Source organism: Budorcas taxicolor, chromosome X, assembly GCF_023091745.1.
Source record: "Budorcas taxicolor isolate Tak-1 chromosome X, Takin1.1, whole genome shotgun sequence".
Taxonomy (NCBI): Eukaryota; Metazoa; Chordata; class Mammalia; order Artiodactyla; family Bovidae; genus Budorcas; species Budorcas taxicolor.
In genome coordinates, this window is record NC_068935.1 from 27084249 (window position 1) to 27111575 (window position 27327).

At 38.4% G+C, this 27327-nt stretch overlaps 1 protein-coding gene across 1 annotated transcript; it reads left to right on the plus strand.

The window, feature by feature from the left end:
* Positions 1-3941: 3941 nt before the first annotated feature.
* LOC128069826 (dedicator of cytokinesis protein 11-like) lies at positions 3942-26222 on the plus strand. Its single transcript, XM_052663013.1, has 3 exons — positions 3942-4065; positions 14417-14555; positions 25998-26222. The coding sequence occupies exons 1-3, from the start codon at positions 4043-4045 to the stop codon at positions 26118-26120; spliced, it is 285 nt and encodes a 94-aa protein (XP_052518973.1). The 5' UTR covers positions 3942-4042; the 3' UTR covers positions 26121-26222.
* Positions 26223-27327: the final 1105 nt, after the last annotated feature.

A 27327-nucleotide genomic window follows, 5' to 3' on the forward strand; every position in this document is an offset into this window, starting at 1 on the left:
TTCAATTCTTTTGCGCATTTTAGAAATTACATTATTCTTGTTGTTGTTGTTGTTTTATGGGGGTTATTTCTATATTCTGCATATAAGTCCATCGTCAGATATATGTGCTGCAGAGTATTTACCAGTGTTGGATTCGTTTATGTATTTTCTTCACTAAGTCTTTTATTGAGCGGAAAGTTTTGGTTTTGATAAAGTCCAATTGACTCTTTTTTAATGGTTTATTTGTGTGTGTGTGTTGGGGGGGGAGTGTGTTGGTGTGTATATTTGGTCTGAGAAATCATTTCTTACCTCAAAACTGTGAAGATATTGCCTGACATGTTCTGCTATGAACTTTGTTCCTGAGTTTTATGTTTGGATCTATAATCTCTTTAGATATCATTTTTCAGCATATAATGAGATAGAAGTCAAGATTCATTTTTTGTAGATAGGTATTTTACATTGTCCACACCATTTGCGGAGAAATAAAACTTCTTTCACCCCTGCTGAATTGCTTTGGCACCTTAGTTAAATTTCAGTTCTTTATATGTTTGTGATCTATTTCTAGACTCTGTTTTGTGCCACTGATCTATTTGACCATGTTGATACCAATATCACACTGTCTTGATTGCTGCAAGCTGGTCAGTTATGGAATAATATAGTGTTAGTCCTTCAACTTTGTTCTTTTTCAAAGTCACTTTGGCTATTCTGCATCCTTTGATTTCCATATAGAATTTCAGATCATCTTTTCTCTTTCCTCAAAATAGCCTGCTAGAAGCTTTGTCGAGCTTTTGTTACATTTATATATCACTACACGGAGAATGGATAGCTTGAACAATACTGAGTCTTTCAATCAAGTCTTACTTAGATTTTTAATTTCACCCAGCAATATTTTGTGCTTTTTCAGAGTAGAAGTCCTTTCCTGGATATTTTGTTAGATAATGGATGTTCTGATGCTGCTGGAAATAGTATTGTTTGGGCTTTTAATCTTATTTTTCAATTTGTTGTTGCTAGTATCCATAAATTGGAACAGGCAATGGCAACCCACTCCAGTACTCTTGCCAGGAGAATCCCATGGACAGAGGAGCCTGGTAAGCTTGGTCCATGGGGTCACTGAGAGTCAGACACGACTGAACGACTTCACTTTTACTTTTCACTTTCATGCATTGGAGAAGGAAATGGCAACCCACTCCACTATTCTTGCCTGGAGAATCCCAGGGACAGAGGAGTCTGTTGGGCTGCCGACTGTGGGGTCGCACAGAGTCTGACACGACTGATGCGAGTTAGCAGCAGCAGCAGCAGCAGCAGCATACATAAATACAGTGATTTTATATGGTGATCTTATGATCTGCAACCTTGCTAAATCCTCTTACTTGTTTCAGTAGTTTGTATATTCCTTAGGATTTTCTACATACACCATCATGTCATCTGCACAGAAAGATAGTTTCACATTTCCTGATCTCTTTCCCTTCTCTCTTTCTTTCTCTCTTGCCTTATTACGCTGGTTAGCACCTTTAGCACAATGTTGAATAGAAATGAAGAGCAGACAGTTTGACTTGTTCCCAAATTGAGGAGAAGAGTGTTCAGGCTGCAGGTTTTTAATAAATGCTCTTTATCGGATTGAGAACAATCTCTTCGATTCCCTATTCTGGGTGGATTCTTTTTTAACATTACGAAGGGATATGGAATATTTTCAAATTCTTTTTTTGCAACTATTGCTAGGTGTCACAGTTTTTCTCTTTTATTCTGTTTACATGGCTCTCTCTGTTTACATTGGAGTTTTTCCTAATTGTAAACCAACTTTACATTCCTGGGACAAACATTACTAGTTTTTAATAGATTTTTTTTTAATTTCACCGGACTTCCTCCTTTCTACTGTTGATAGAAAATTTAGCTATTAAATGTTAATATATAGGTTATTCAAGTAGCAACATTTAATGAACATCTATTTACTACCACCCTGCTAGTGACTGAAAAATACAATATAATAAATATGTTGTCCCTACACGTAAAGAGTCACAGCCTACTTGTAAAGTCAGATACGTATATAACGGGCAAATATAGTGATAAATATCCACCCAATGCAGTATCATAGTAAGAAAAATAGGCCTCTTGTGGCGCTGCTCTGTGTTAATCAGGCGAAGGATCCTGGAAGAGGTGAAATCTGACTTTCCTTACAGGGTTAACTAAGTGAAAGGGATTAAAGGACACGAGGGTACAGAATGGACAAAGGCACAAAGTTAAGACAACACCATGGTGCTTCCGAGAAACTAATGGAGTTCATCACTGCTGGAGCATAAAGTACAAGGCTAGCTTGAGGAGTGATGATTTCATAAACTATCAGCCAGATCGCTGCAAGCCTTGTGTGCCAAATGAAGGAATTTGTCCTTAGTTCTGCAAATGATGGGGAGCCATGAGATCACAAGGGAAGAGGGATGTAGTCTGGTTTGGATTTTAATCAAAACCCTCTGGCAGATGTGTGGAGGATAGATTTGAAAGTGCCAAGGCTGGAGGCAGGAAGATCTGTTAGAAAACAATAATGACATCTGGAACCTTAGCAATGAGAGTAGAAATGGAGAGGAAGGGTCAGATTTGAGAAATATTTAGGAAGTGAAAGTGGCAGAACTTGACGATGAACTGATTAGAGGATGAGTCAAGACTGAGAGTGTATTAGTTTCCTAGAGTTGCCATAACAACGTACACAAACTGGGTGATTTAAGACAATAGAACTTTATTGTCTCACAGTTCTAGAGTCCAGAGGTTGGAAATCAAGGTGTCAGCAGGGCCCTGTTCCCTCTGAGACTCTGGGTAGCAGCCTTCCTTGCCGCCTCCTAGCTCTGATGGTAGCTGTTGGTCTTGGATTTCCTTGGCTCGTAGCGACATCACTCCAGTCACTGCCTCTGTAGTCACATGGTGCTCTCCCTGTTTGTCTCTGTCCTTTTGGAGTAAGGCTCACCCAGTAAATCACTGCTGCAAGTAAGTCACTCCAGTATGACATCAACTTCTCTCACCATTATCACCAGTGATATTTCCAAATAAGGTTACGTTCGGAGGCAGTGGGAGTTAGGGCTTCAGCATATCTTTGTGAGGGACACAGTTCAACTTACAACAAAGAGTAAAGTCAAAATTGCTTTTAGTTTTCTAGTTCAGAGTCTATAGGATATGACCCCTGGCTAGATAGGAAGTGCAAGGGAAAGAGCTAGTTTAGAAAAAAGATGAATTCAGAATTAACTACAGGACATACTTTAAGAGGCATTGTAGCAGTCACTTCTATAGGTCTGAAATTCATCTCTTTAAGATAGAAACAAACTGTTAAGACTTATGGATAGTATGAGTAATTGGCATGATCTATTCCTTGTGGAGAACATGAGATGATGGTTGTTTTATAGAAGCTGTTATTATGGCAAAGAGATCTCTATCTTGAGGTATTATATTATCATTCTCACTAGTTTTAGAACCTACAGTTAGGAAGGAAGCATTGTTGACCAAAATCACATCATGTTAATGAACACTGATGTCACTGATGCAGCAGCTTGAATATTGTGAAATTCCCTTAAGACTCATATTAACTGTGTGTAAGCATAATTTTAGTAGAAAGCAAAACTCATGGACTTTTATAGGTTTAGTGGAATTTACCCTGCTAGACATTTAATATCCTCAGTTTGGAAAATACTTCTGAACATTTTACCATGTGTAACTGTGGTTAACATCTTGATAATATGCAAAACCAAGCAAATAGTAGTTTACTATTGTCAGTATTCTTTTCATACTTTTAAGAATGTGGGTTCAATACCAAATACTTCGTGTATGTCATTTAGAAAATATAATCACACAACAATACTCCTCCTGTACATTTCCTTAAATGTAGTACATTCTGTTTTTTATTTATTTGAAATAGTTCAAACTACATTTGCCCAAAGCTCTAAAAGTATCAATAATTCCTCATTCCATTTTTTCTCAATGCAGGAAGTTTTGCTGGAGTTGCTGGAACATGGTGTGGATGGCTTATGGAAAGCAGAGCGTTACGAAGGAATTTCTGAAATTTCCAAGTTGATCATTCCAATTTATGAGAATCATCGAGAGTTTGAGGTAAGTAACTGATATGTTTGCATCATTCACCTATATATTTTATTTTGGTTTTAAGTTGCTATCCTTAAAAAAACGCAGAAATGTCCTAAAATTACAGTCCTTCCTTCAGTTCAGTTCAGTTCAGTCTCTCAGTCGTGTCCGACTCTTTGCGACCCCATGAATCGCAGCATGCCAGGCCTCCCTGTCCATCACCAGCTCCCAGAGTTCACTCAGACTCACGTCCATCGAGTCTGTGATGCCATCCAGCCATCTCATCCTCGGTCTTCCCCTTGTCCTGCTGCCCCCAATCCCTCCCAGCATCAGAGTCTTTTCCAATGGGTCAACTGTTTGCATGAGGTGGCCAAAGTACTGGAGTTTCAGCTTTAGCATCAGTCCTTCCAAAGAAATCCCAGGGCTGATCTCCTTCAGAATGGACTGGTTGGATCTCTTTGCAGTACAAAGGACTCTCAAGAGTCTTCTCCAACACCACAGTTCAAAAGCATCAGTTCTTCGGTGCTCAGCTTTCTTCACAATCCAACTCTCACATCCACTCATGACCACTGGAAAAACCAAGTGAAATTAAGGATACAATGTTCCAAATCTGTATTGGAATTAACATTATGCCAGTTGTTCCTACAGCATTTTTACCAGCAATCTCCCCTTCTCCACTCATGGCAGAGAATAATCCATGTTGTCCTCATGAAAAACAAAAAGTTACTGGATTTCCATGATGTCTGGGAGGAGATATAGGTGTAATTCTATGCTTTGCAATTTGATGTTGAGACTAAAGTTGCTAGCAGATGACAGTAGTGGAGATAATAAGTTACTAGGAATTACCCTTTTATGAGGAGCTTTTCCAGTTTTGTCTGCCACATAAATCTTTGATCAAGGGGAATTACTAAAGAACAGTAGTATAGCTGTTGCCACCAGCACTCAACAGGACTTTTTATATTCAAGAATCTGAGTCTATATCATAATTTTCTACCCCTGCTATGCTGGAAAGGGGTGATGTAAGACTCAAGCCATTTTTAAAAGCAAAGCAATTTCTCCTTAAATATATGTAGCAAGTAGCCTTTCATTGTTGAAGGGTCCCAGAGTGAAAAAATACATTTAATGTCATCTGTGTAGCGTTCTAATCTCTTTTCAAAATTGGCTCTTATCAAACTCACTTTTTCTTCCTGGGTTCTGGGTCTTCCTACTCTTTGCCCTGCTTTTGCTGTATATGGGGACATGGCTGAAAAATCATAGTGGATTTCAAGTGATTATATTAAAAATGAGTTAAGTAATTAAATCTATGTCATGCTGATGACAAAGAATAACTTATGAGACAAGACAAGAATTGGCATTGCTCTTTCTGTCAAAGCATTGCCTCCTAAGAACCTTTGTAAAAGTGGCAAAGTACCTACTCTCTTACTCTTAAGGTGAAGACCAGGTTATTAGAAACCCAGAGAACATTTTGCTACTCACTTGATAGGGAAAAAAGAAAAATATGTCTTCCCTACACATTAAAGGAAACAATAGTTTCTATTGGGGAACTACTCCTATTTCCTTGTAGAGAGGCAAGCATCTGAATAGATTCTGAAGCATCCTAGATGGGATGAAGTAATTCTTCAATGTTCTTTATGGGATGGGCTGAAAAGTGTCAACCACAGTAGCCATAAAGGGAGGAACACTTCCCTCAAATTGGCTTCAACTGCACAAGATAGTATGGAAAGAATGTGAAAGAAAGAACATCTGCTTCTGGGCTCCCCTTTTAGCATTGAAATGAAATTCACCAGCATACAATGAACCGTTTTCTAGTTTGCAGTTCAGTAGCATTTAGCGCAGTCTTAATATTATGCTCCAACCACCTGTCTGTAGTTTCAAAACATTTTGATCTTCCCAGGAAAATCTCTGTCTCCTTCCAGGAATCACTCTTCACCCCCTCCCTCACCCCACTGGTGACCACTAATCTGCTTTCCATCTATGGATTTGCCTGTTCCGGATGTGTGATAAAAAAGATGAATGCAAGATGTGACCTTTTGTGTCTGGCTTCTTTTACTTAGCATAATATTTAGAGATTCATTCAAGTTGTAACTTAGATCAGAACTTCATTCCTTTTTCATGGCTGAATGATATTCCATGGTATGGCTACGCCAAAATTTGTTTGTATGTTTGGGTTGTTTCCACATTTTGGCTCTTACAAACAGAGCTGTTCTAAACAGTTATGAGTAAGTTTCTGTGTGGGCATGTTTTTGTTTATCTTGGATAAATACCTAAGAGGGGAATTGCTGAGTCACAGAGTAATTCTGTTAACTTTTGAGAAACCACCAAATTGTTATCCCTTTTACCTTCCCACCAGCAGAGCTGATTGGCACTTGTGTTTGAGGCTTCTTCTTAGAACCTAGTGAATGTGAAATGGTGTCACATTGTGGTTTTACTTTCTATTTCCTTAATGACTCACGATTTTGAACAGCTTTTCATGTCTTTGTTGGCCATTTTCATATAGTCTCTGGAGAGATATCTTTCAGGTCCTTTGCTCACTTTTAAATTGGGTTGTTTGTCATTGATGTTGAACTATGAGAGTTCCTTATATTTTTTGGATAAGAAAATATCAGATATGTGATTTGCAAACATTTTCTCCTGGTCTGTATGGTGTCTTTTCACATTCGAGATAATGTTCTTTGCAGAGTACGTTCCCTTTTCTGGGTGTGTAGAAGAATATAATTTTTGGAAGTGTCTGTGAACTTGTTATAAAAGCATTCCCCACTCAGGCTTTTGCTGTTATTTTTGTGTCTGCATTTTACTTTCCTCTCCTAAAGTGTTTGCATGATTGTTTATCCGCATCTTTCCACCTTAGGGCTCAAGCAAAGCATTTTGCTTCTTTTTCAGTTACAACAATTCAGACATAAAGAAAAAAGTAGTCAATAACACAGTGCTTTTAATGTATATGCTGCCATTGAGATATGAATGACATGAAGCATGATATTTAGAATTATAGTGTTATTTGACCATTTTAAGCTCTACCCTCTCACCTAAATTTGTTAAGGCATTTTTTCTGTGACCATGGGCGAAGGGAGTGCGAGTGACCCACCAAAACCATTTTGAAAAGGAAATGGGGTTGCTTTTTTCCCCTTATGCATTTATTGTAGACATTTCATAACTAACCAAAAGATAAAGCTAATTTGTTAATTCTCATATTTTCGGAAACTTAAGTTTATAGAACTCTTCATGGAGCTTACACAAAAATTTTGGAGGTTATGCACGCAAAGAAAAGACTTTGAGGCACCTTCTTCAGAGTTGCCTTTTATGGCCCAGTAAGTATACTGTCGTTCATCAAGTTGCTTTCCTTTTTAAACATTCACCTTGAATTATTAGGTTACCATAGCAGCAGTTACTGGTTCTAGGGTTCTGTCTGGGTAAAGCACCTGTCCCAACAGCAGGTGTGACACTTTTCTCTTGTAATGTTCACTTTAGTTTCCACATTTAGTCCACGAGGGCAGACCACAGCATATAAGATTTGAACGTTTCCTTCAGTTTCAGTTTCATTCAAGCTTCTTAAATGTTTCTTTAATACCTAGTACTGAAAGTTTTCAAATAAAAATCAGGTAAGTATGCAAGTGATGAAAAATCGAGTGTAAAATCCTTCAGGCCAATGACATGCTCATATGACGGTTAGTTTGAACGTTCTCATTTATTTCAGGTACAATATATGCATATGGCTTCTAGAACTATTATTTAAAATCTAGCAAATACATTATTTCTGATTACTTAGTAGATGTTCTCTAAATGCTGCATTTGCTCATAATGTTTATAAAGTATTCTATGTTTAATTGTATAATAGTCTTTTTTGAAGAAGAGGACTGAAAGGAGTACATCTATAAAGAGCCAAAGCTCATCAGCTTCTCAGAGATTTCCCTGAGACTTGTTAAACTTTATGGTGAAAAATTTGGTACAGAGAATGTCAAAAGAATTCAGGATTTAGACAAGGTAACTTGCCCTGCATTTTGAAATCATTATTAGTTCCAGATGTGGCACATTGCTTCTGACTTTTTCCTTTTTTAGCTGGTGGTGGAGAAGAATGGGAAATAGAGTCTTTCCAGATCCTAAAAGAAAGGACAGGGGCTTTGGAATCAGAGAGAAGGATTCAGATCTCCATTCTCTGCCACTTACTAGCTGTGTGACCATGGGGAATATACTTAACCTCCCTGGGCGTCATTGTTCTCATTAGTAAAATGAACTGAATAATAGTGCCTTCCTCATAAAGTTGTTGCATGAATTCAGTTCAGTTCAGTCGTGTCCTACTCTTTGCAGCCCCATGGACTGCACCATACCAGACTTCCCTGTTCCTCACCAACTCCCAGAGCTTGCTCAAAATCATGTCCATTGAGTCAGTGATGCCATCCAACCATCTCATCCTTTGTCAACCCTTCTGCTCTTGCCTTCAATCATTCCCAGCATCAGGGCCTTTTCCAATGAGTCAGTTCTTTGCATCAGGTGGCCAAAGTATTGGAGTTTCAGCTTCAGCATCAGTCCTTCCAATGAATATTCAGGTTTGATTTCCATTAGCATGGACTGGTTCGATCTCCTTCCAGTCCAAGGGACTCTCAAGAGTCTTCTCCAGCACCACAGTTCAAAAGCATCAGCTTTCTTTATAGTCCAACTCTCACATCCATACATGACTACTGGGAAAACAATAGCTTTGACTAGATGGACCTTAGTCGGCAAAGTAATGTCTCTGCTTTTTAATATGCTGTCTAGATTGGTCATAGCTTTTCTTCCAGTGAGCAAGCATCTTTCAGTTTCGTGGCTGCAGTCACCATCTGCAGTGATTTTGGAGCCCAGGAAAATAAAGCCTGTCACTGTTTCCATTGTTTTCCCATCAATATGCCATGAAGTAGTGGGACAGGATGCCATGATCTTCATTATTTGAATACTGAGTGTTAAGCCAACTTTATCACTTTCCTCTTTCACTTTCATCAAGAGCTCTTTAGTTCCTCTTCACTGTCTGTCATAAGGGTGGTGTCCTCTGCATATCTGAGGTTACTGATATTTCTCCTGGCAATCTTCATTCCAGCTTGTGCTTCATCCAGTCTGACATTTTGCATGATGTACTCTGCATATAAGTTAAATAAGCAGGGTGACAGTGTACATCCTTGATAGCTGTAGGGATTAAATTATTCAGTGTATAGAAAGTGATTAGAGTTCCTGATATATAGGAAGGCATTTGATAATAACATAGAAACTAGCATGCTCAATAGAAGTTAGCCATTATTGTTAATGTTGTTGTGCCACATGAGTGTCAATTTCATACTTTATGATTAAAAACATCTCAGGTGGGACTTCTCTGGTGGTCCAGTGGGCAAGAGTTTGCCTGCCAATGATGGAGACACAGGTTTGATCCCTGGTCCAGGAGGATTCCACATGCTGTGGGGAACCTAAACCTGTGCGCCAAGCTACTGTGCCTGCGCTCTGGATCCCGGACACCACAACTAGAGAGTACTCCCAGCTCATGACAATGAGAGAAAGCCCACACACCGCAGCAAAGAAGATCAAATGCAGCCAAAAATAAAAATAAATAAATGCGATTTTTAAAAGAAATATCATTTTATGACACACCTTTCACTCTTAAGATAGCCTTAGTTCAGTAGTTATATTTGCAGTGATGTAGGTTTAGGAGAGATGCCTTGATCTAAAGATGATCCATCCCACTAGACCCTGCCAAGGCAAGGATGAGAAAGGTTCCAGCAAGAGAGGCTGTTTCTTAGAAACGCATAGTTCCAGATAGACAGAATTGCGGAAGAGCACGATGGGAATGACTGATTGTCCTTAGTCACCATGGGCATGTTCAGGATGAGAGCTGATTTTTAAGGTAGGAAAGACCTTTAATACAGTGCAAGATCTGCAGGCCCCAGAAATACGTACCGAGTGACTGTGATGTGCATGGTGCTCTGCAAAACACTTGCAGCATTGCCAGAGTGAAAAGCCCTTGGCGATGGTAAAGACACTTCATTTTCTACCATGGAAATGATCTCTTCACTTTGTAAATTTAGCTATATCTTATGGAGATGATTTTTCCTTGAACATATGCCTTGGACGTTTAAAAGTAGGTATACTGACAGGCCCAGAATTCACTAATATTTGGCAAAACCTCTCTGCTTCTTATCAGTTTCCGCCTTCTGTGTTGTTTTATTGAATTAAGACCATAGAGAAATTTCTCTTTTGTAGCCAGCAAGTTTTAGGCTTGCTACCACACTACCGATAGTATAAATGGAAAGTTATTAGAAAGCCAGGCTTGCAGAAAAACATGCAGTTTTCTACATTATGCTGCCTCTGAAAACCTGGCCAACAGGCACTAATGAGAAACCACCATCAGGCAGCTGGACTCCTGACCCTCTTTGTAAACACAATATTTCAGTCACTCTTCATAGGCAACGGAGAAAAGAAGCAGTTGCTACTTTTAAAATCCTTCTTCTTTGTTAATATGTGAAGTTAAAAATTTAAAACACTCTTTTACTTGCCAAAGAACAAAATCTGCTTAAGGGCACAAACAATTTAAACACAGTGGGCAATATTTTCCAGTATTTTAAACGTATGTTTTGTTGGACCCAATAATTTTGCATTTAAGATTTTATCTTGTGAATGTACAGAAAGATGTACATTTAAGATGTTTATTGCTGTAAAGTTTATATAACAAAAACCTGGAAACAATCTGTGTCCATACTATTAAGGAAATGGTACTACCCTCACGATGGATATAGGTAAACTACTTAAAAAATGTATAAGTATTGATATGAACCAACCAAGATACATTCTTGAGAGAAAAAGGTAAGATGCAGACATTATGGGCAGGATGATTACATTTGTGAAAACTGATATTTACATACACTCACTTGTGTCTGCTTAGGAAATTTCTGGAATGATACAAAGTTGTTTTTTAATTTACTCATTTTAATAGGAGGATAATTACTTTACAATATTGTGGGTTTTTTTTTTTTTGCTATACCTCAGTATGAATCAGCCATAGATGGAATGATACGAAAGTGTTAATAGTTATCCCTAAGGAGATAGACTAGAGTCTTCCGGAGAAGAAAAACATTTATTTTTCAAGTGTAGCCTCATGTACTGCTTGAATGTTTTACCATATACTTTATTTTTATAAGGTTAAAATCAGTCTTGACCTCTTTTTTATTTCTTTTCTATGTTTTGTCTTAGGCAGATAATTAACTTCAACTATTTCCTTAGGTTTCTCTGGAGAAATCTAGATATTTAATGGGAAAGAAAAGAAAGAATTTTTGAATATAAGCTTTTTGGAGAAGTTTTAAAAGCTGCTAAGACAATTTCCATCCCTTGTCACAAGACTGAATACAGTGTTTGCTATGGGTTTTCCACAGTGGCCCTTGGTCAGATTGTAGTCATTTCCTTGTATTCCTAGTTTGTTGAGTGTTTTCATTATGAAAAGGTGTAGATTTTGTCAAATGCATTTTCTGCATTGTTTGAGATGATCGTGTTTTTCTTTTCCTTCATTCTGTTAATGCAGTGTATTGCTTCTTTTGTTGCAGAGCATTGGCTCTAGAGTACATGGGTTCAGTAGTTGTGGTACAGGGGCTTTTTTAGTTGTGGTGCCCTGGCTTAGTCGTCCTGCAGCGAGATCTTAGTTCCCCTACCGGTGATTGAACCCACGTCCCCTGCAATGGATGGAGGATTCTTAACAACCGGGACCACCAGGAAAGTTCTGTAGACTAACAATATTTTAATGTAAAGTCTCTTAAATCATGTGGCAATCAAAAAACAGAAATATGTTGCTATTGTTATGATAATACTAGATTTTATAATTACCCACGGATTTACCTTTACCAAGACCTTCATACAGGTTTGAATTACTGTCTGATGTTCTTTCATTGTGACCAGCAGGACTCCCTTTGGTGTTTCATATGGGGCAAGCCTAGTGGTGTAAAAGCTGGCTTGAACTCAACATTCAAAGAATGAAGATCATGGCATCCCATCCCACTATTTCATGGCAAATTGATGGGGAAACATTGGAAACAGTGACAGGCTTTATTTTCTTGGGCTCCAAAATCACTTCAGATGGTGACTGCAGCCATGCAATTAAAAGACGGTTGCTTGTTGGAAGAAAAGCTATGACCAACCTAGACAGCATATTAAAAAGCAGAGACATTACTCTGCTGACAAAGGTCCATCTAGTCAAAGCTATGGTTTTTCCAGTAGTCATGTATGGATGTAAGAGTTGGACTATAAAGAAAACTGAGCACAGAAGAATTGATGCTTTTGAACTGTGGTGCTGGGGAAGATGCTTGAGAGTCCCTTGGACTGCAAGGAGATCCAACCAGTCCATCCTAAAGGAAATCAACCCTGAATATTCATTGGAAGGACTGATGCTGAAGCTGAAACTCCAATACTTTGGCCACCTAATGTGAAGAACTGACTCATTGGAAAAGGCCCTGATGCTGGGAAAGATTGAAGGCAGGAGGAGAAGCGATGAGAAAGGATGAGATGGTTGGATGGCACCACCGACTCAATGGACATGATTTTGAGCAAGCTCTGGGAGTTGGTGAGGAACAGGGAAGGCTGGCGTGGTGCATTTCATGGGGTCGCAAAGAGTAGGACTCGATGAGTAACTGAAGTAAACTGAGTGCTAATGACCTCCTTCAGCTTTTCTTTATCTGGGAATGTCTTAATTTCTCCCTCACTATTAAGAACAGTTTTGCAAGATATAGAATTCTTGGTTAATAGATTTGTTTTTTCTTTAAAGTCCACTGCCTTCTGACCTCCAAAGTTTTGATGAGAAATCTGACCCTCTTACTCAGGATCCCTTGTATGTGACAAGTCTTTGTCTCTCGCTTCTTGCAAAATTCTCTCTTTGCCATAGTAAAGTAATTAGCCTTCAATTAAAAAACATTAATTTTTTTAAAAAGAAAAAATTCTCTCTTTGGCTTTGACTTTTGACATTTGATTTTAATAAGTCTCAGCATGGATCTGTTTGAGTTACCCTGCTTGGAGTTTGTTGACTTTTGTGTCTTTCATGAGATTTGAGTTTTCACCCATTATTTCTTCAGATAGTCTCCCTGCCCCTTTCTCTCTCTTTTCTCCTTCAAAGACTCCCATAGTGTGCATGTTCACCTGCTGGATGATATTCCTCAGGTTCCATAGCCTCTGTCCCTCTTCAGTTTTTTTCCTTTGTGTTCCTCTGATCCATCATTGACATTGTCTTATCTTCACATTGGCTACACTGCTGAAATGTGTCTTTGAATCCCTCTGGTGATGTTTCATTTCAGTTATTGTATTTTTCAGCTCTGAAAGAAAAAGGTTTTGGTTTCCTTTTAGATTTTCTTAGCTATTTATTGATATCAGCATTTTGTTGATAGATAATTTCCTTGACTTTTCCCACCACTTCTTTTAGTTCTTTGATCATGAATAGTGTTGTTTTAATGTCTTTTTCTAGGAGATCAGTGATACTGTCTATTGGTTTATTTTTCTGTTTGAAAGGGCCATACTTTCCCATTTCATTCAATATTTATTACTGCCTGCTGCTGCTGCTAAGTCGCTTCAGTCGTGTCCGACTCTGTGTAACCCTGTAGATGGCAGCCCACCAGGCTCCCCCTTCACTGGGATTCTCCAGACAAGAACACTGGAGTGGTTTGCCATTTCCTTCTCCAGTGCATGAAAGTGAAAGTGAAAGTGAAGTCGCTCAGTCGTGTTTGACTCTTAGCGACCCCATGGACTTCAGCCCACCAGGCTCCTCCATCCATGGGATTCTCCAGGCAACAGCACTGGAGTGGGGTGCCATCGCCTTCTCCGTATTAACGCCTGGCATGTACGAAAAGATTCTACTAGTTGCTGTCATAGGGATACAGAACAAATGGTCAGTGAGGTACTTTGTCCCCCAAGTTTTGCATTCTAATTATGGACATTAAACATAAACATATGAAATAATGGAAAAATATTCTTATGATAAGTCATCAACTCCCTGTCGCCACTCTTACCAACCCAGGGCAGATACTTCATGCCTATAACACTGTACTGGGTACATAGCCCCAAATTAGCTATTTTTGAATAAATGACATTATCTACAGAGATAAACTACTGTGAGCACAACCATAGCTGATATCATATCAAGTAAATGACTAAGCAGGTAGGCTTCCTAGAGGTTATATATTTTGAGCTAGGTTTTGAAAGAGATAAGAAACCAGAAGCAAAGATGGAAAAGAACGGATATTTCAGACTTGGGAGATGGCATTAGAAAAAACACACTGAGAAAATATGGGATTCTAATCTTCCTTCTAGGCAAGCCGTGGTTAAAGTAAATATAAATGATCAGTGAGACTTTTGAGTAATAAGTAACAAACACTTTATCTTTGCTCTTCATCTACAGGAAGGTCATCCAAGCATGCAGCATTGCACTGGAACTAAATGAGTGGTTAATGAAAGAGGATCAGATTGAATACCATGAAGAGCTCACATCAAATTTCGAAGACATGGTGAAAGAATTGTCTGACGTTATTTATGAACAGGCAAGTATTAGAGTGAATGAAAATGAAAACATGATCTGGGTCCCTAAAGTGTTACTTAGCAAACCTGTTAGTTTGAAATGGTGTTACATTGAAATCAAGTTTGTTATTTTAGTTTGTTTGTATATTCTTTAACCATTAAATGATGTAATGAAAATTAGAGTTTTTAAAATTTATTTATTTTTTATATAAAGGTAATTGCTTACAGAATTTTGTTATTTTCTGTCACACATCAACATGAATCAACCATAGCTATACATAATTCCTCCCTCTTGAACGTCCCTCCCCATCCTGCCCCTGTAGATTGATACAGAGCCCCTTTTTGAGGTTCCTGAGAGATATAGCAAATTTCCTTGGCTATCTATTTTACATATGGTGATGTTAGTTTCCATGTTACTCTCTCCATAAATCTTCCCTCTCCTCCCCTCTCCCCTCTCCCCGTGTCCATAAGTCTATTCTTTATGTCTGTTTCTCCATTGCTGCCTTGCAAATAAAGTCTTCCATACCAACTTTTAGATTCGGTATATATGCATCAGTACATGATATTTAACTTTCTCTTTCTGACTTACTTCACTCTGTATAATAGGCTCTAGGTTCATCCACCTCATCAGAACTGACTCAAATGTGTTCCTTTTTATGGCTGTGTATATGTATGACAACTTCTTTATCCATTCATCTGTCGATGGACATCTAGGTTGCTTCCATGTTCTAGCTATTGTAAACAGTGCTGCAATGAACAATGGGATACATGTGTCTTTTCCAATTTTGGTTTCCTCAGGGTATATGCCTAAGAGTGGGATTGCTGGGTCATATGTTGGTTTTATTCCTAGGTTTTGAAGGAACCTCCATACCATCTTCCATAGTGGCTGTATCAATTGACATTTCCACCAACAGTGCAAGAGCGTTCCCTTTTCTCCACACCCTCTCCAGCATTTATTGTTTGTAGACTTTTTGACAATGGCCATTCTGAGTGGAGTGAGATGATAGCGCATTGTAGTTTTGATTTTCATTTCTCTAATAATGAGTGACGTTGAGCTCATTTTCATGTGTTTGTTAGCCATCTGTATGTCTTCTTTGGAGAAATGTCTGTTTAGGTCTTTTTGCCACCTTTTGATTGGATTGTTTGATTTTCCTGGTATTGAGTTGTATGAGCTACTTGTATATTTTGGAAATTAATCCTTTGTCAGTTGTTTCATTTGCTATTGTTTCCTCCCATTCTGAGGGTTGTCTTTTCACCTTGCTTAAAATATCCTTTGCTGTGATAAAGCTATTACGTTTAATCAGGTCCCACTTGTTTACGTTTGTTTCTATTTCTGTTGCTCTAGGAGGTGGGTCATAGAGGATGTTGCTTTGATTTATGTCATTGAGTGTTCTGCCTATATTTTCCTCTAAGAGTTTTATAGTTTCTGGTCTTACATTTAGAGATCTTTAAGCCATTTTGAGTTTATCTGTGTATGGTCTTAGGAAGTGTTCTAATTTGATTCTTTTACATGTAGCTGTCCAGTTTTCCCAGGACCATTTATTGAAGAGGCTCTCTTTGCCCCATTGTACATTCTTGCCTCCTTTGTCAAAACTAAGGTACACACAGGTGCGTGAGTTTATTTCTGGGCTTTCTATCTTGTTCCATAGGTGTATATTTCTGTTTTTGTGCCAGTACCATACTATCTTGATGACTGTAGCTTTGTAGTATAATCTGAAATCAGGAAAGTTGATTCCTCCAGCTCCAGTCTTCTTTCTCAAGACTGCTTTGGCTATTCAAGGTCTTTTGTGTTTCCATATGAGTTGTGAAATTTTTTGTTTTAGTTCTGTGAAAAATGCCATTGGTAATTTGATAGGGATCACATTGAATCTGTAGATTACATTTGGTAGTATAGTATTGATTACATTTTGTGAAGAGTTTTAAGCATAATGGGTGCTGGATTTTGTCAAATGATATTTCTGCACCTATTGAGATTATCATATGGTTTTTTATCTTTCAGTTTTTTAATATGGTGTATCGCATTGATTGATTTGTGTATATTGATGAATCCTTGCATCCCTGGAACAAACTCAACTTGATTATGGTGTATGAGCTTTTTAATGTGTTGTTGAATTCTGTTTGCTAAAATTTTGTTGAGGATATTTGCATCTGTGTTCATCAGTGATATTGACCTGTAGTTTTCTTTTTTGTGTTGTCTCTATCTGGTTTTGGTATCAGGGTGATGGTGGTCTCATGGAATGTGTTTGGAAGTTTTTCTTCCTTTGCAGTTTTTTGAAAGAGTTTTAGAAGGATAGCCATTAGCTCTTCTCTAACTGTTTGATAGAATTCTCCTGTGAAGCCATCTGGTCCTGGGCTTTTGTTTTTTGGGAGAAATTTGATCACAGCTTCAATTTCAGTGCTTGTAATTGGGTTGTTCATAATTTCTATTCCTTATCCACTCTTTGAAGACTAAACTTTTCTAAGAATCTGTCCATTTCTTCCAGGTTATCCATTTTCTTGCTATATAATTGTTCACAATACTCTCTTATAATCCTTTGTATTTCTGCATTGTCTGTTGTAACCTGTCCTTTTTTATTTCTAGCTTTGTTGATTTGATTCTTCTCTCTTTTTTTCTTGATGAGTCTGCCTAATGGTTTGTCAATTTTATCTTCTCAAAGAACCGCCTTTTCATTTTATTAATCTTTACTGTTGTTTCTTTCATTTCTTTTTCATTTATTTCTGCTCAGATCTTGATGATTTCTTTCCTTCTACTAATTGTGGTTTTTCTGTTCTTCTTTTTACATTTTAGGTGTAAAGTTAGGTTGTCTGTTCGATGTTTTTCTTGTTTCTTGAGGTAGGTTGTATTACTATAAGCTTTCCTCTTAGAACTGCATTTGCTGCATCCCATAGGTTTTGAGTTGCTGTGTTTTCATTGTCACTTGTTTCTAGGAATTTTCTGATATCCGTTTTTATTTGTTCAATAATCTTTTTGTTATTTTAAAATGTACTATTTAAGCTCCTTGTGTTTGTGCTTTTTACGTTTTTTTCCTCATAATTGATATCTAGTCTCATAGCATTGTGGTTGGAAAAGATGCTTGATGTGATTTCAATTTTCTTAAATTTACTGAGGCTTCATTTGTGACCCAAGATGTGGTCTATCCTGGAGAATGTTGCAAGGGTACTTGAGAAGAAGGTGTGTGCTTCTGCAGGTGGCTGGAATGTCCTGAAGATGTCAATGAGATCCATCTCATCTAATGAATCATTTACGACTAGTGTTTCTTTATTAATTTTCTCTTTTGATGATCTTTCCATTGGTGCGAGTGGGGAGTCAAAGTCACCTACTTATTGTGTTACTGTCAGTTTCTTCTTTTATGTCTGTTAGTGCTTGTCTTATGTATTGAGGTGCTCCTATGTTGGGTGCATAGATATTTACAATTGTTACGTCTTCCTCTTGGATTGATCCCTTGATCATTATGTAGAGTCTTTCCTTATCTCTTATAATATTCTTCATTTTAAGGTCTACTTTTTCTGATATGAGGATTGCTACCCCAGCTTTCTTTTGCTTTCCATTTGCATTGAATATACTTTTCCATCCTCTCACTTTGGTCTATATGTATCTTTCGGTCTGAAATGGGTTTCTTGTAGACAGCATATACATGGGTCTTGTTTTTGTATCCATTCAGCCAGTCTGTGTCTTTTGGTTGGAGCAATTAATCCGTTTGCACTTAAAGGAATTATTGATATATGCCTAATGCCATTGTCTTAATTGTTTGGGGTTTCTTTTTGTAGAACTTTTTCTTCTCTTGTATTTCCTGACTATATAGTCCCTTTAACATTTGTTGTAAAGCTGGTTTGGTGGTACTGAATTCTCTTAACTTTTGCTTGTTTGCAAAGTTTTTGATTTCTCCATCAAATTTGAATGAGATCCTTGCCAGGTAATCTTGGTTGTAGATTTTTCCATTTCAGTACTTTAAAAATATCCTGCCAGTCTCTTGTGGCCTCCAGAGTTTCTGCTGAATGATCAGCTCTTAAACATATGGGGTTTCCCTGTATGTTACTTGTTGCTTTTCCCTCATTGCTTTTAATATTCTTTCTTTGTGTTTAGTCTTTGTTAGTTTGATTAGTATGTGTCTTGGTGTGTTTCTCCTTGGGTTTATGCTGTATGGGACTCTTTGAAACTCTTGGACTTGATTGACCATTTCCTTTTTCATGTTGGGGAAATATTCAAATATAATCTCCAAGAATTTTCTTATACCCTTTCTTATTCTCTTCTTCTAGGGCCACTATAATTCAAACATTGGTGTGTTTAATATTGTCCCAGAGGTCTCTGAGACTTTCCTCAGTTCTTTTAATTCTTTTTACTTTATTGTGCTTTCAGCAGTTATTTACACCATTTTATCTTCCAGCTCACTCATTCATTCTTTTGCTTCAGATATTCTGCTATTGATACCTTCTAGAGTATTTTTAATTTCAGTAATTGTATTCTTGTCTCTGTATATTTATTCTTTAACTCTTCTAGGTGTTTGTTAATTGACTCTTGCATTTTCTATATTCTGTTTTCAAGGTTTTTGATCATCTTTACTGTCATCATTCTGAATTCTTTTTCAGGTAGTTTGCCTATTTCTTCTTCATTTATTTGGACTTCTGTTAAGATCAAACTAACTAAAGCACAAACGAAAAAACGAAACTAAAGCAACGTGCCATGTGGGGAGTAAAGCAATGAAAACAAAACTAATAAACATGTTGAGAGGAAAGGAAATAAAGAAAAGAAAGAAAAGATATGCAAAGTTAAATAAAGGTAGATAAGGAAAGTATATATTCATTAAAGATTAACTGCAAGAGGAAAAGTAAAGTAGGAAATGCAAGCAAATTAATAAATATAGAAAAATATAATAATGTTTAAATTTTTTAATTAAAATTTTAAAAAGCGATTAAAAAAAAGAATGGAAAACTCCACAAAACTGCAGAAGGCCAATGTAGAGGTAGAGATTTATAGCAACAATAAAAAGTGTGACTGAAAAAAAAAACCTTAAAAATTTAATTGTATTTCATAGAGCTAATAAAATCGACAACTACAGTAGAGGGGGAAAAAAAGAAAAAGAAAAATTCCAAAAGAAACTGCAGAAAAAGTCAAAATATAAGAAGAGTAAATATTTTTCCTGAGTCAGTGCTGTCAGTGTCCTTTCCATCGCTGGGAGTCACAGTCCACCTCGCCCTCCTGGGGTGCCTTCCAACACTGTGCTGGTCTCTGGGCCTGCTGTGGGGGCAACTCAGACTCTAATCTGGTCCTACTTCTGTGTGTTCTTGCCTCCAATGTACACAGCTATAGGAAATAGTGCATTTTTTTTTGGTGGGAGCGCTCAGTGTCCTTTTATATCTCCCATAGACACAGAGTCTGCCTAGTTGATCATGTGGATTTAATCTGCAGCTTGTACAGCTAGTGGGAAGGCTTTGGGTCTTCTTTCTTAGCCACACTGCCCCTGGGTTTCAGTTGTGGTTTATTTCCACCTTTGTACATGGGTCGTCCACTTGGGTTTGTTCCTGAGGCTACCCTGGAGGCCTTGGGTCTGCCCCAGTGAGGGCCAGCTGTGGAGGTGGTACAGCTGCTTGGGTCACAGGGTTTCTGGCAGCACCGAGTACTCAGGATAGTTGGAAGCTAGGGCAGCAATAAATACAGTGTTCTAGAAGGGTATGGCAACCAATATTTGCCAATACACTCCAATATTCTTGCCTGGAGAACCCCCCTGACAAAGATGCCTGGCAATCCACAGTCCACAGGGTCACAGAGTTGGACACAACTGAAGCAACACCATGTCAATAGATGCAAGATTTTTCTTCCTTTTTTTTTTTTTTTTGCCTGTGGCAGCTCTGCCCCAGTGAGGGTTGAGCATGAAGGTGGCGCAGCTGCTTGGGTCACAGGAACCATGGCGGCACCAAGTGTTCAGGGATACGGACTGCCTCTGCTGTAGGAGTTAATGCCCTATCAGAATCTTTTTTGAGCCTCTGGTCGCTGGCGATCAGAAGATCTCTTTGACTTGTGTTTCTCTGTAGCTCCACACATTCAGGCACTTAGCGATCTCCCTTGCCTGGGGTCCTTCACTGTTGTTCAGCGTGTCAGGCACAGAGAGAGGCCCTGCTAGCCGAGGGTCCTACTCTGTAGTTCAGCACATCAGTCACTTCGAGGAACACCCTGGATGGGGTCCTGCTCTGTAGTTCAGTGCAGTCAGGGGTTTGATGGGTCAGCGTCTCTATTGTTCAGCTGCCAGTGCTGGCCTGTGGGGAGAGAGAGGCTATGGTGATGGCTCCAGCAGTATCGTCTGGCTTCCATGGCTGCCTGGCTTTCTGCCACAGGCACTTTCCAACACAATTACCTCCCTCACGTCTCCTAGGTCATTCTTGCCACAGTCGACAGCAGCCCTCACCCTGGAATTGCTCCACAATCCCGGTGCTCCAGCTTCCAGCTGCTGTGCCTTGCAGGGGTCCTGCTTCCCTGTCCAGGGTATGTATGGCTGTGGCAAGGGCTGTCTGATTCTCACTCCATTTAGTCTGCCACAGATCAGCTGTTTCACTCTCAGCCTCAAATGTTTCTCCTCTGACCCAGACGATTGCCCCAGTGTGGGGATTGGACCCCTGCTTCAGTTCCAGCACCCACCGAGGGCAGGTCCAGTCCTAGTAACACTCCTGCTCTTCCCCCTAGTTTCTTTGTCCTACCGAGTGTTTGCATGGTTCTATACACTCTTCCAGTGGTCGGGTGCTCCCGTCTGCTCTCAGCTGGTGTTCGGCAAACACTTCTGTGTCTGAATGGGTAGTCTTGATGTATCCATGGAGAGAGATGTACTCCGCGTCCACCTACTCCTCTGCCATCTTGTTCTACACCGCAAATCAGGTTTGAAGCAATTACTGACAGTTGCTTTAGCAGTTGTTCAGGTAGTAAACTATTTTGATCTTTGCACCACTGTGCCATAAGAAGTGAGTAGCTGTGCAAGTCTGAGTTGATCTACTGTGAGCATGGCTGAGAGTCTCTCAAGAAGAGTCCTAGAGAAGTGAAATGATTGGCTCAGTAGCCAGATCCCTAAATGAATATCTCTGTTTTAGCTGTAAGAAACTAGTTACAGTTGCCCTTCCATATTTGCAGCTTCCATATCCAGGGATTCAACCAACTGCAGATTGAAAATATTTGAAAAAAATTTCCAGAAAGTTCCAAAAAAGCAAAACTTGAATTTCCTGCATGTAGGCAGCTATTTACATAACATTTACATTGTATTAGCTCTTAATACCCAAACAGCCTGCAAAACTCTTGTTTCATAATACCTAGCATTCTAATGTTTGACTGACTGTTAATGTCAGTTATAACTAAGTTATCTAGTCCACAATGTGAAACATATAGAAGCAAAGATGTGCTCACCACTGACAGCCAAATTATGTCATAATTAAGTAGTTAAGACTTTTATACATCTACTTACCTTAAAACCAGAGTACTCCTGAATTATCCTGGTAAATGTCATTCCTATATTAGGCTCCTGAAATCTGTGTTTACAACCACTCTGTACATGGATTGTCACTTGACTGTTTTAACGTCTTCACCACAGATGTAAAAGCCATGGCTTGATGGTCTGGTCCCTCAGTGCCTGAGCCCTATTGAGCTTACCTAATGTCTCTTTGCTTTCCTTAAAAAGGAAAACATCCAATAAGATCAATATTTGCTTCAGAAACTCTTCAGACTCTCAATTTTTTATGAAATTCAGACCCCTTAAAAGAAACAAGGATCACTACAGCCCTTTAGAGAACACATTCTTATTGCTAGTTCCAGAAAGGAGAGCCTCCTCTGTCCTGGTATGAGCATTTCACTGCTTGCCTGAAGACACTTCCCTGGGTGAGACCATCACATGGAGGGTGTCCTTACAAATAGACTGACCATGGTTAGTGCCAAAGGACTGCAGTGTAATGGTGGGAAGGGGCAGAAGAGAGATTTCAAGGAAAACAAGAGCTAGTTGACTGCAAGCTCTCTTTCTCATGGTATCTTGTATGCTTTCTGTTAGAAAGGACTATGGGAAATCTATTACAGTTAGTCCAAAGTTGCACTGCATGACCAGGAGTCCAATTCTCTGACCATGGTCATCTTCTCAGCATGGAGAAGCCAGGCAGCTAGCCTTTCCTCATCCCATCTTTCAGTGAGTGAGTCATCCCAGTCTCCTCTCCTGTTCTCGTGACAGGGACTCTCACCGGCCTGAGGAGTCTGGACTCCGTGATCTGTTTCCTCTTTTTGTCATCTTGACTTCTGTTAGCCCAATTAGGCATGAGTGTAAACCGTCCAAGGCATACCTTTGCAGCTCAGTTTTCCGAGGTCTGTTTTTGTCTCCTTGCCAAAGCAGTCTGGTGATCAGGACTAGGCAGGCAGGGAATCATTCCACTTCCTTTATTGTCTGTAGCTCCGGTTCAGCCCCTGAGTACAGTGGGGACATGCCTCTGTTCACCCTCACTCTTCTGGGGTATGTTAAAGTGTTAGTCATTCAGTCATGTCCGACCCTTTGTGACCCCATGGACTGTAGCTCACCAGGCTCTTTTGTCTGTGGAATTCTCCAGGCAAGAATACTGGAGTGGGTTGCCATTTCCTTCTCCAGGGGATCTTCTGAACCCAGGGATCAAACTCAGGTCTCCTGCATTGTAGGTGAATTCCTTACTATCTGAGCCATCTGGGGAGTACTTTAATCAGGTAGACTACATAATTTGTTCCTAGAAACTGTCCAGTTTACGGGGTTCTGTTCTCCATTGTCCATAGGAGAAAACAGCAAAACTCCTCCTTTACAAAAATATAAAACAATTATAGCATTTTAAGGCAATATATATTACAGTTATAGAAATTGCATGCAAGTGTATCACCTAGCCTTGAACTCTAAATTATTCAAATTGAAAGCAAATTATTCAATTTACTGCTATTATGATGATCAAGTTATTTAGAGCTTTCTATACAGTTCTTTTTTCCTTGTTAGCAAACAAAATTCAACTGTGGTTGTTCAGTTGCTCAGTCATGTCCAACTCTTTGCAACCCCATGGACTGCAACACACCAGGCTTCCCTGTCGTTCACCATCTCCTGGAGTTTGCTCAAACACATGTCCACATATTCAGTGATGCTATCCAACCATTTCATCCTCTCTCATCCCCTTCTCCTCCTGCCTTCAATCTTTCCCAGCATCAGGGCGTTTTCCCAGTGAGTCAGTTCTTTGAGTCCGATGGCCAAAATATTGGAGTGTCAGCTTCAGAATCAGTCCTTCCAGTGAATATTCAGGACTGATTTCCTTTAGGATGGACTGGTTGGATCTCCTTGCAGTCCGAGAGACTCTCAAGAGTCGTCTCCAACACCACAGTTTGAAAGTGTCCATTCTTGGGCACTTAGCCTTCTTTTTGGTCCAAGGCTGGAAAAACCATAGCTTTGACTATATGGACCTTTGTCAGCAAAGTAATGTCTCTGCTTTTTATTCAGAGTCAGGTGAGTCAGTTTTAAAGCTTTTGGCTTTATTCAGTGATTCACGAGTCCAGCAGGATCCCATGTAGCAGACTGAAAGGAGCTCTGAAGAGCCATAGAAAATGGAAGCCTTGTACAGGTAGAAGGAGTCCGGTCAAGGAAGTTATTCTAAAAGAGACCTGATTGTTTCAGACAAGGTCACCTTCCTCTGGAGCACAGCAAGTGTCTGTCAGTTGGATTACCTCACTAGTGCTGACCAGGAAATTCCAGACTTGAAAATAATATATGTACATTTTTGACTAGTTAAGTTTACCTACCTGAAAAAGGCCAAAACTACAATTAGGCTATATATTATAACTCAGGTGATGTGGGTTTAGCACAAGTGACTCCGCTTTGGGCCTCTTATCTCTCTCTCTCTCTTTTTAAAAATGTATTTGGCTGCACCATGTCTTAGCTGTGGCACATGGGATCCAGCTCCCTGAGCAGGGGCTGATCCCACTACTCCCCTGAGCAGAGTCCCATCCTCTGGACCACCAGGGAAGTTCCTTGTCTCTTTTTTAACACCCCAAACTTGGGTTTTATGAATCTGCTGTCATATTTCCCACCTATCTTTCTCATTTAATGTCTATAAACCATGACTCTTATATTTAGTTCTAGAGACCAAATTTTAAACCCTTGGCATTATATGTTATACATTATATGTTAAGCATTCTTCTATCATATATTATATATAATATATTTATAGCTAACCAAGAAAATCTTGCTTTCTATTGGTTTATATTTATGAAAGCTGTATGGTCGTGATGTATCATATTTAGGTGTACCTTAGTTTAGGCAAATGTTGAGTTTTTAGTGAAGTTTTATAAATCAGTATTTCCAAATACATATATATATATACAAATATATATATAAAATAATAGAAATATATATATAATAACTATTTTTAGTCACAAAATTTGAAATTTATTATCTCCCAAAGGTAAATACAATAATATAAAATAAGATAAAATATAGCTGTGCATTGAAATCTCAATTATCTGTTTAGCTCCATAAATGATGACTTGACAAAAAGATATGGCCTGGATATTCCTCAGCCCTTTTTAGTGTTATCTGTTACACTATATCAAAATATGAAGTCCTTTTAAAACTTCTTCATGCTTTTATAAGAGGAAATTCTTCTATTATGTACTTTATAATAGAGATGTGATTTGTAGCAATACAGATGATATGACCCATTACTGCCACCAGAAGCCGTTTGCAGGCTTCCTACTGAAGTTTCAGAGCTAACTTGAGAACCTAGTCTTGAAAGCTCGAAAGCTAAGTTGAGATTGTTCAGTAAAGAGTTTGGTATGCTATTCTTTCATCTAATCCATGCATGAGATATCTGTTGCCTTTGATCACACAAAACGGATAATTTTTAAAATGTCTATACTATTGTGAATATATGTGTTTCTATGCTTATAGGTTATAAAATTATTAATACATTTGTGAAGTTCTTCATTAAAAAACTTTTTACATCAATTAATTTACATAATTATGGTGTATATTTGGAAATATTGACTTATTTTCTCTTCACTTAAAATTATTTCCCAAGTCTCCAGGAAAGGGGCATGGGTATCTGCATATTGAATAGCCCCCAAGGGAACTTGAGAACCACTCTTAGAAGATGATCTGTAAACTCATATCAAAAAGTTCACTGTTGAGGCTCTTTTCTGACCATCTATTAAAAAAAATTTTAAACATTTTATTACCTCTCATTTTCTGTTGAATTTTGCATTTTACAACCTTTCATTTTTCTTAATGAGTAACCAGATCTTTTCTGCTTTTTTGATATGCTGCCTTTGTAATACAGCTTTGAAGACTTGAGTCGGTAATGTTTTTCTTGGCTCTTTCTGCTTTACATCATTTTAACTAGCTAAATGTCACTGATAAATTGGAATATGCCTGTGATTTTGTATACACATACTTTTTTGGCCATGGCTATTTTGCTTTGTGATAAACATGCCATTTCTTTCGTTTTAGATAATACAAGAAGACCCAATGCATTCTCCCTGGATGAGCAACACATTACGTGTATTTTGTGCAATTAGTGGTACGTCAAGGGACCGAAACTATGGTTCCCCAACATACACTGCTGAAATATGAGGACATGCAGATGTCAAGTGACAACAAGACTGAACATCTCAGGAATATTTGGAGCTGTGCAAATGTTTAAAATTTAAAGATTTGTTATACACGGAGTGTTTCTTCCTGACACCAAAACTTTCATGCTTTCATACAGGGTGCTTACATATTTGTAAATATTTAAGCAACTTGAAAGTGCCTGGAAAATTGCACCACTGTGCTTAGTTTGTACTTTTTAAGGTAGATCTATATACTGAAGAGTAGAGCTCAAAAACTTTCATTTGATTTGCTTAATTGTTACTTAAAATATTAATGGCACTGTGTAAAATTGTATAATGGCACTCAATAAAAGTAAAACTTCTTTATAATTAGAAGAGAAGGAAATAATACTTTGAACTTAGCATTTTTCCTGACAGGAAGCTAAATTCATTATTATACTAGTCCTTTGAGGAAAAAAAAATGAAAAATTTTTCTTGAAACATGGATACTTCCAACTGAGATCATTTGAAACCTTGCCTACCAATGGTCTAGACTGAGCTAAAGGAAACAAAACCATTATGTAAACAAGGAAATTTTCACAAAGAAAGGACAAATATATACAAATACCAGGCTTCCCTATCTTTCAAGTTTTGATCCAATTATGCTAGGTATTCCAGTCAGTGGTCTCTCTAACATACTAGGCAAGGGATTCCTTTCTGGCCTATGTTTGCCTAGCAAGCAGCATTTGTTGCCGAAGCTTCATCCTTTGAGGCTGTCCATAAAGCTAAACAAACATCTCTGAGATTTGCAGTTACTTCAAAGTTTTAGCAGCAGAATCTGAGGGTAGGGATTTTGTAATAATGATTTGTTCAGTTTACAAGGTTAGTAAGTATTTTGATAGAACTTGATGATCACAGCATTCCTTGGGTCAGTATATAACACGTATTTAGCAGTTTCTGGCTAAGGATTACATCTCTAACTATGAAGAAACTTCAGATTAACTAAATAATTCAGGAGAAACCAAGATGTGAAGGACATTTTTACCTTGAACTATCCATAAAATTTTGGCTGCCTTTCTTGTAAACATTAAGTCCTCGATTTATTGTTCATATGTAGTTTAGCCTATTTTATCGACAAAAAAGGAAAAAACAGACACTGAAATATAAGTGGATTGCATGGAGCTTTGGCTTTTTTAATACTCTGTGATTAAGTAAATCTTAGAGCTTATTATGCACCTGGCTTGGCCATT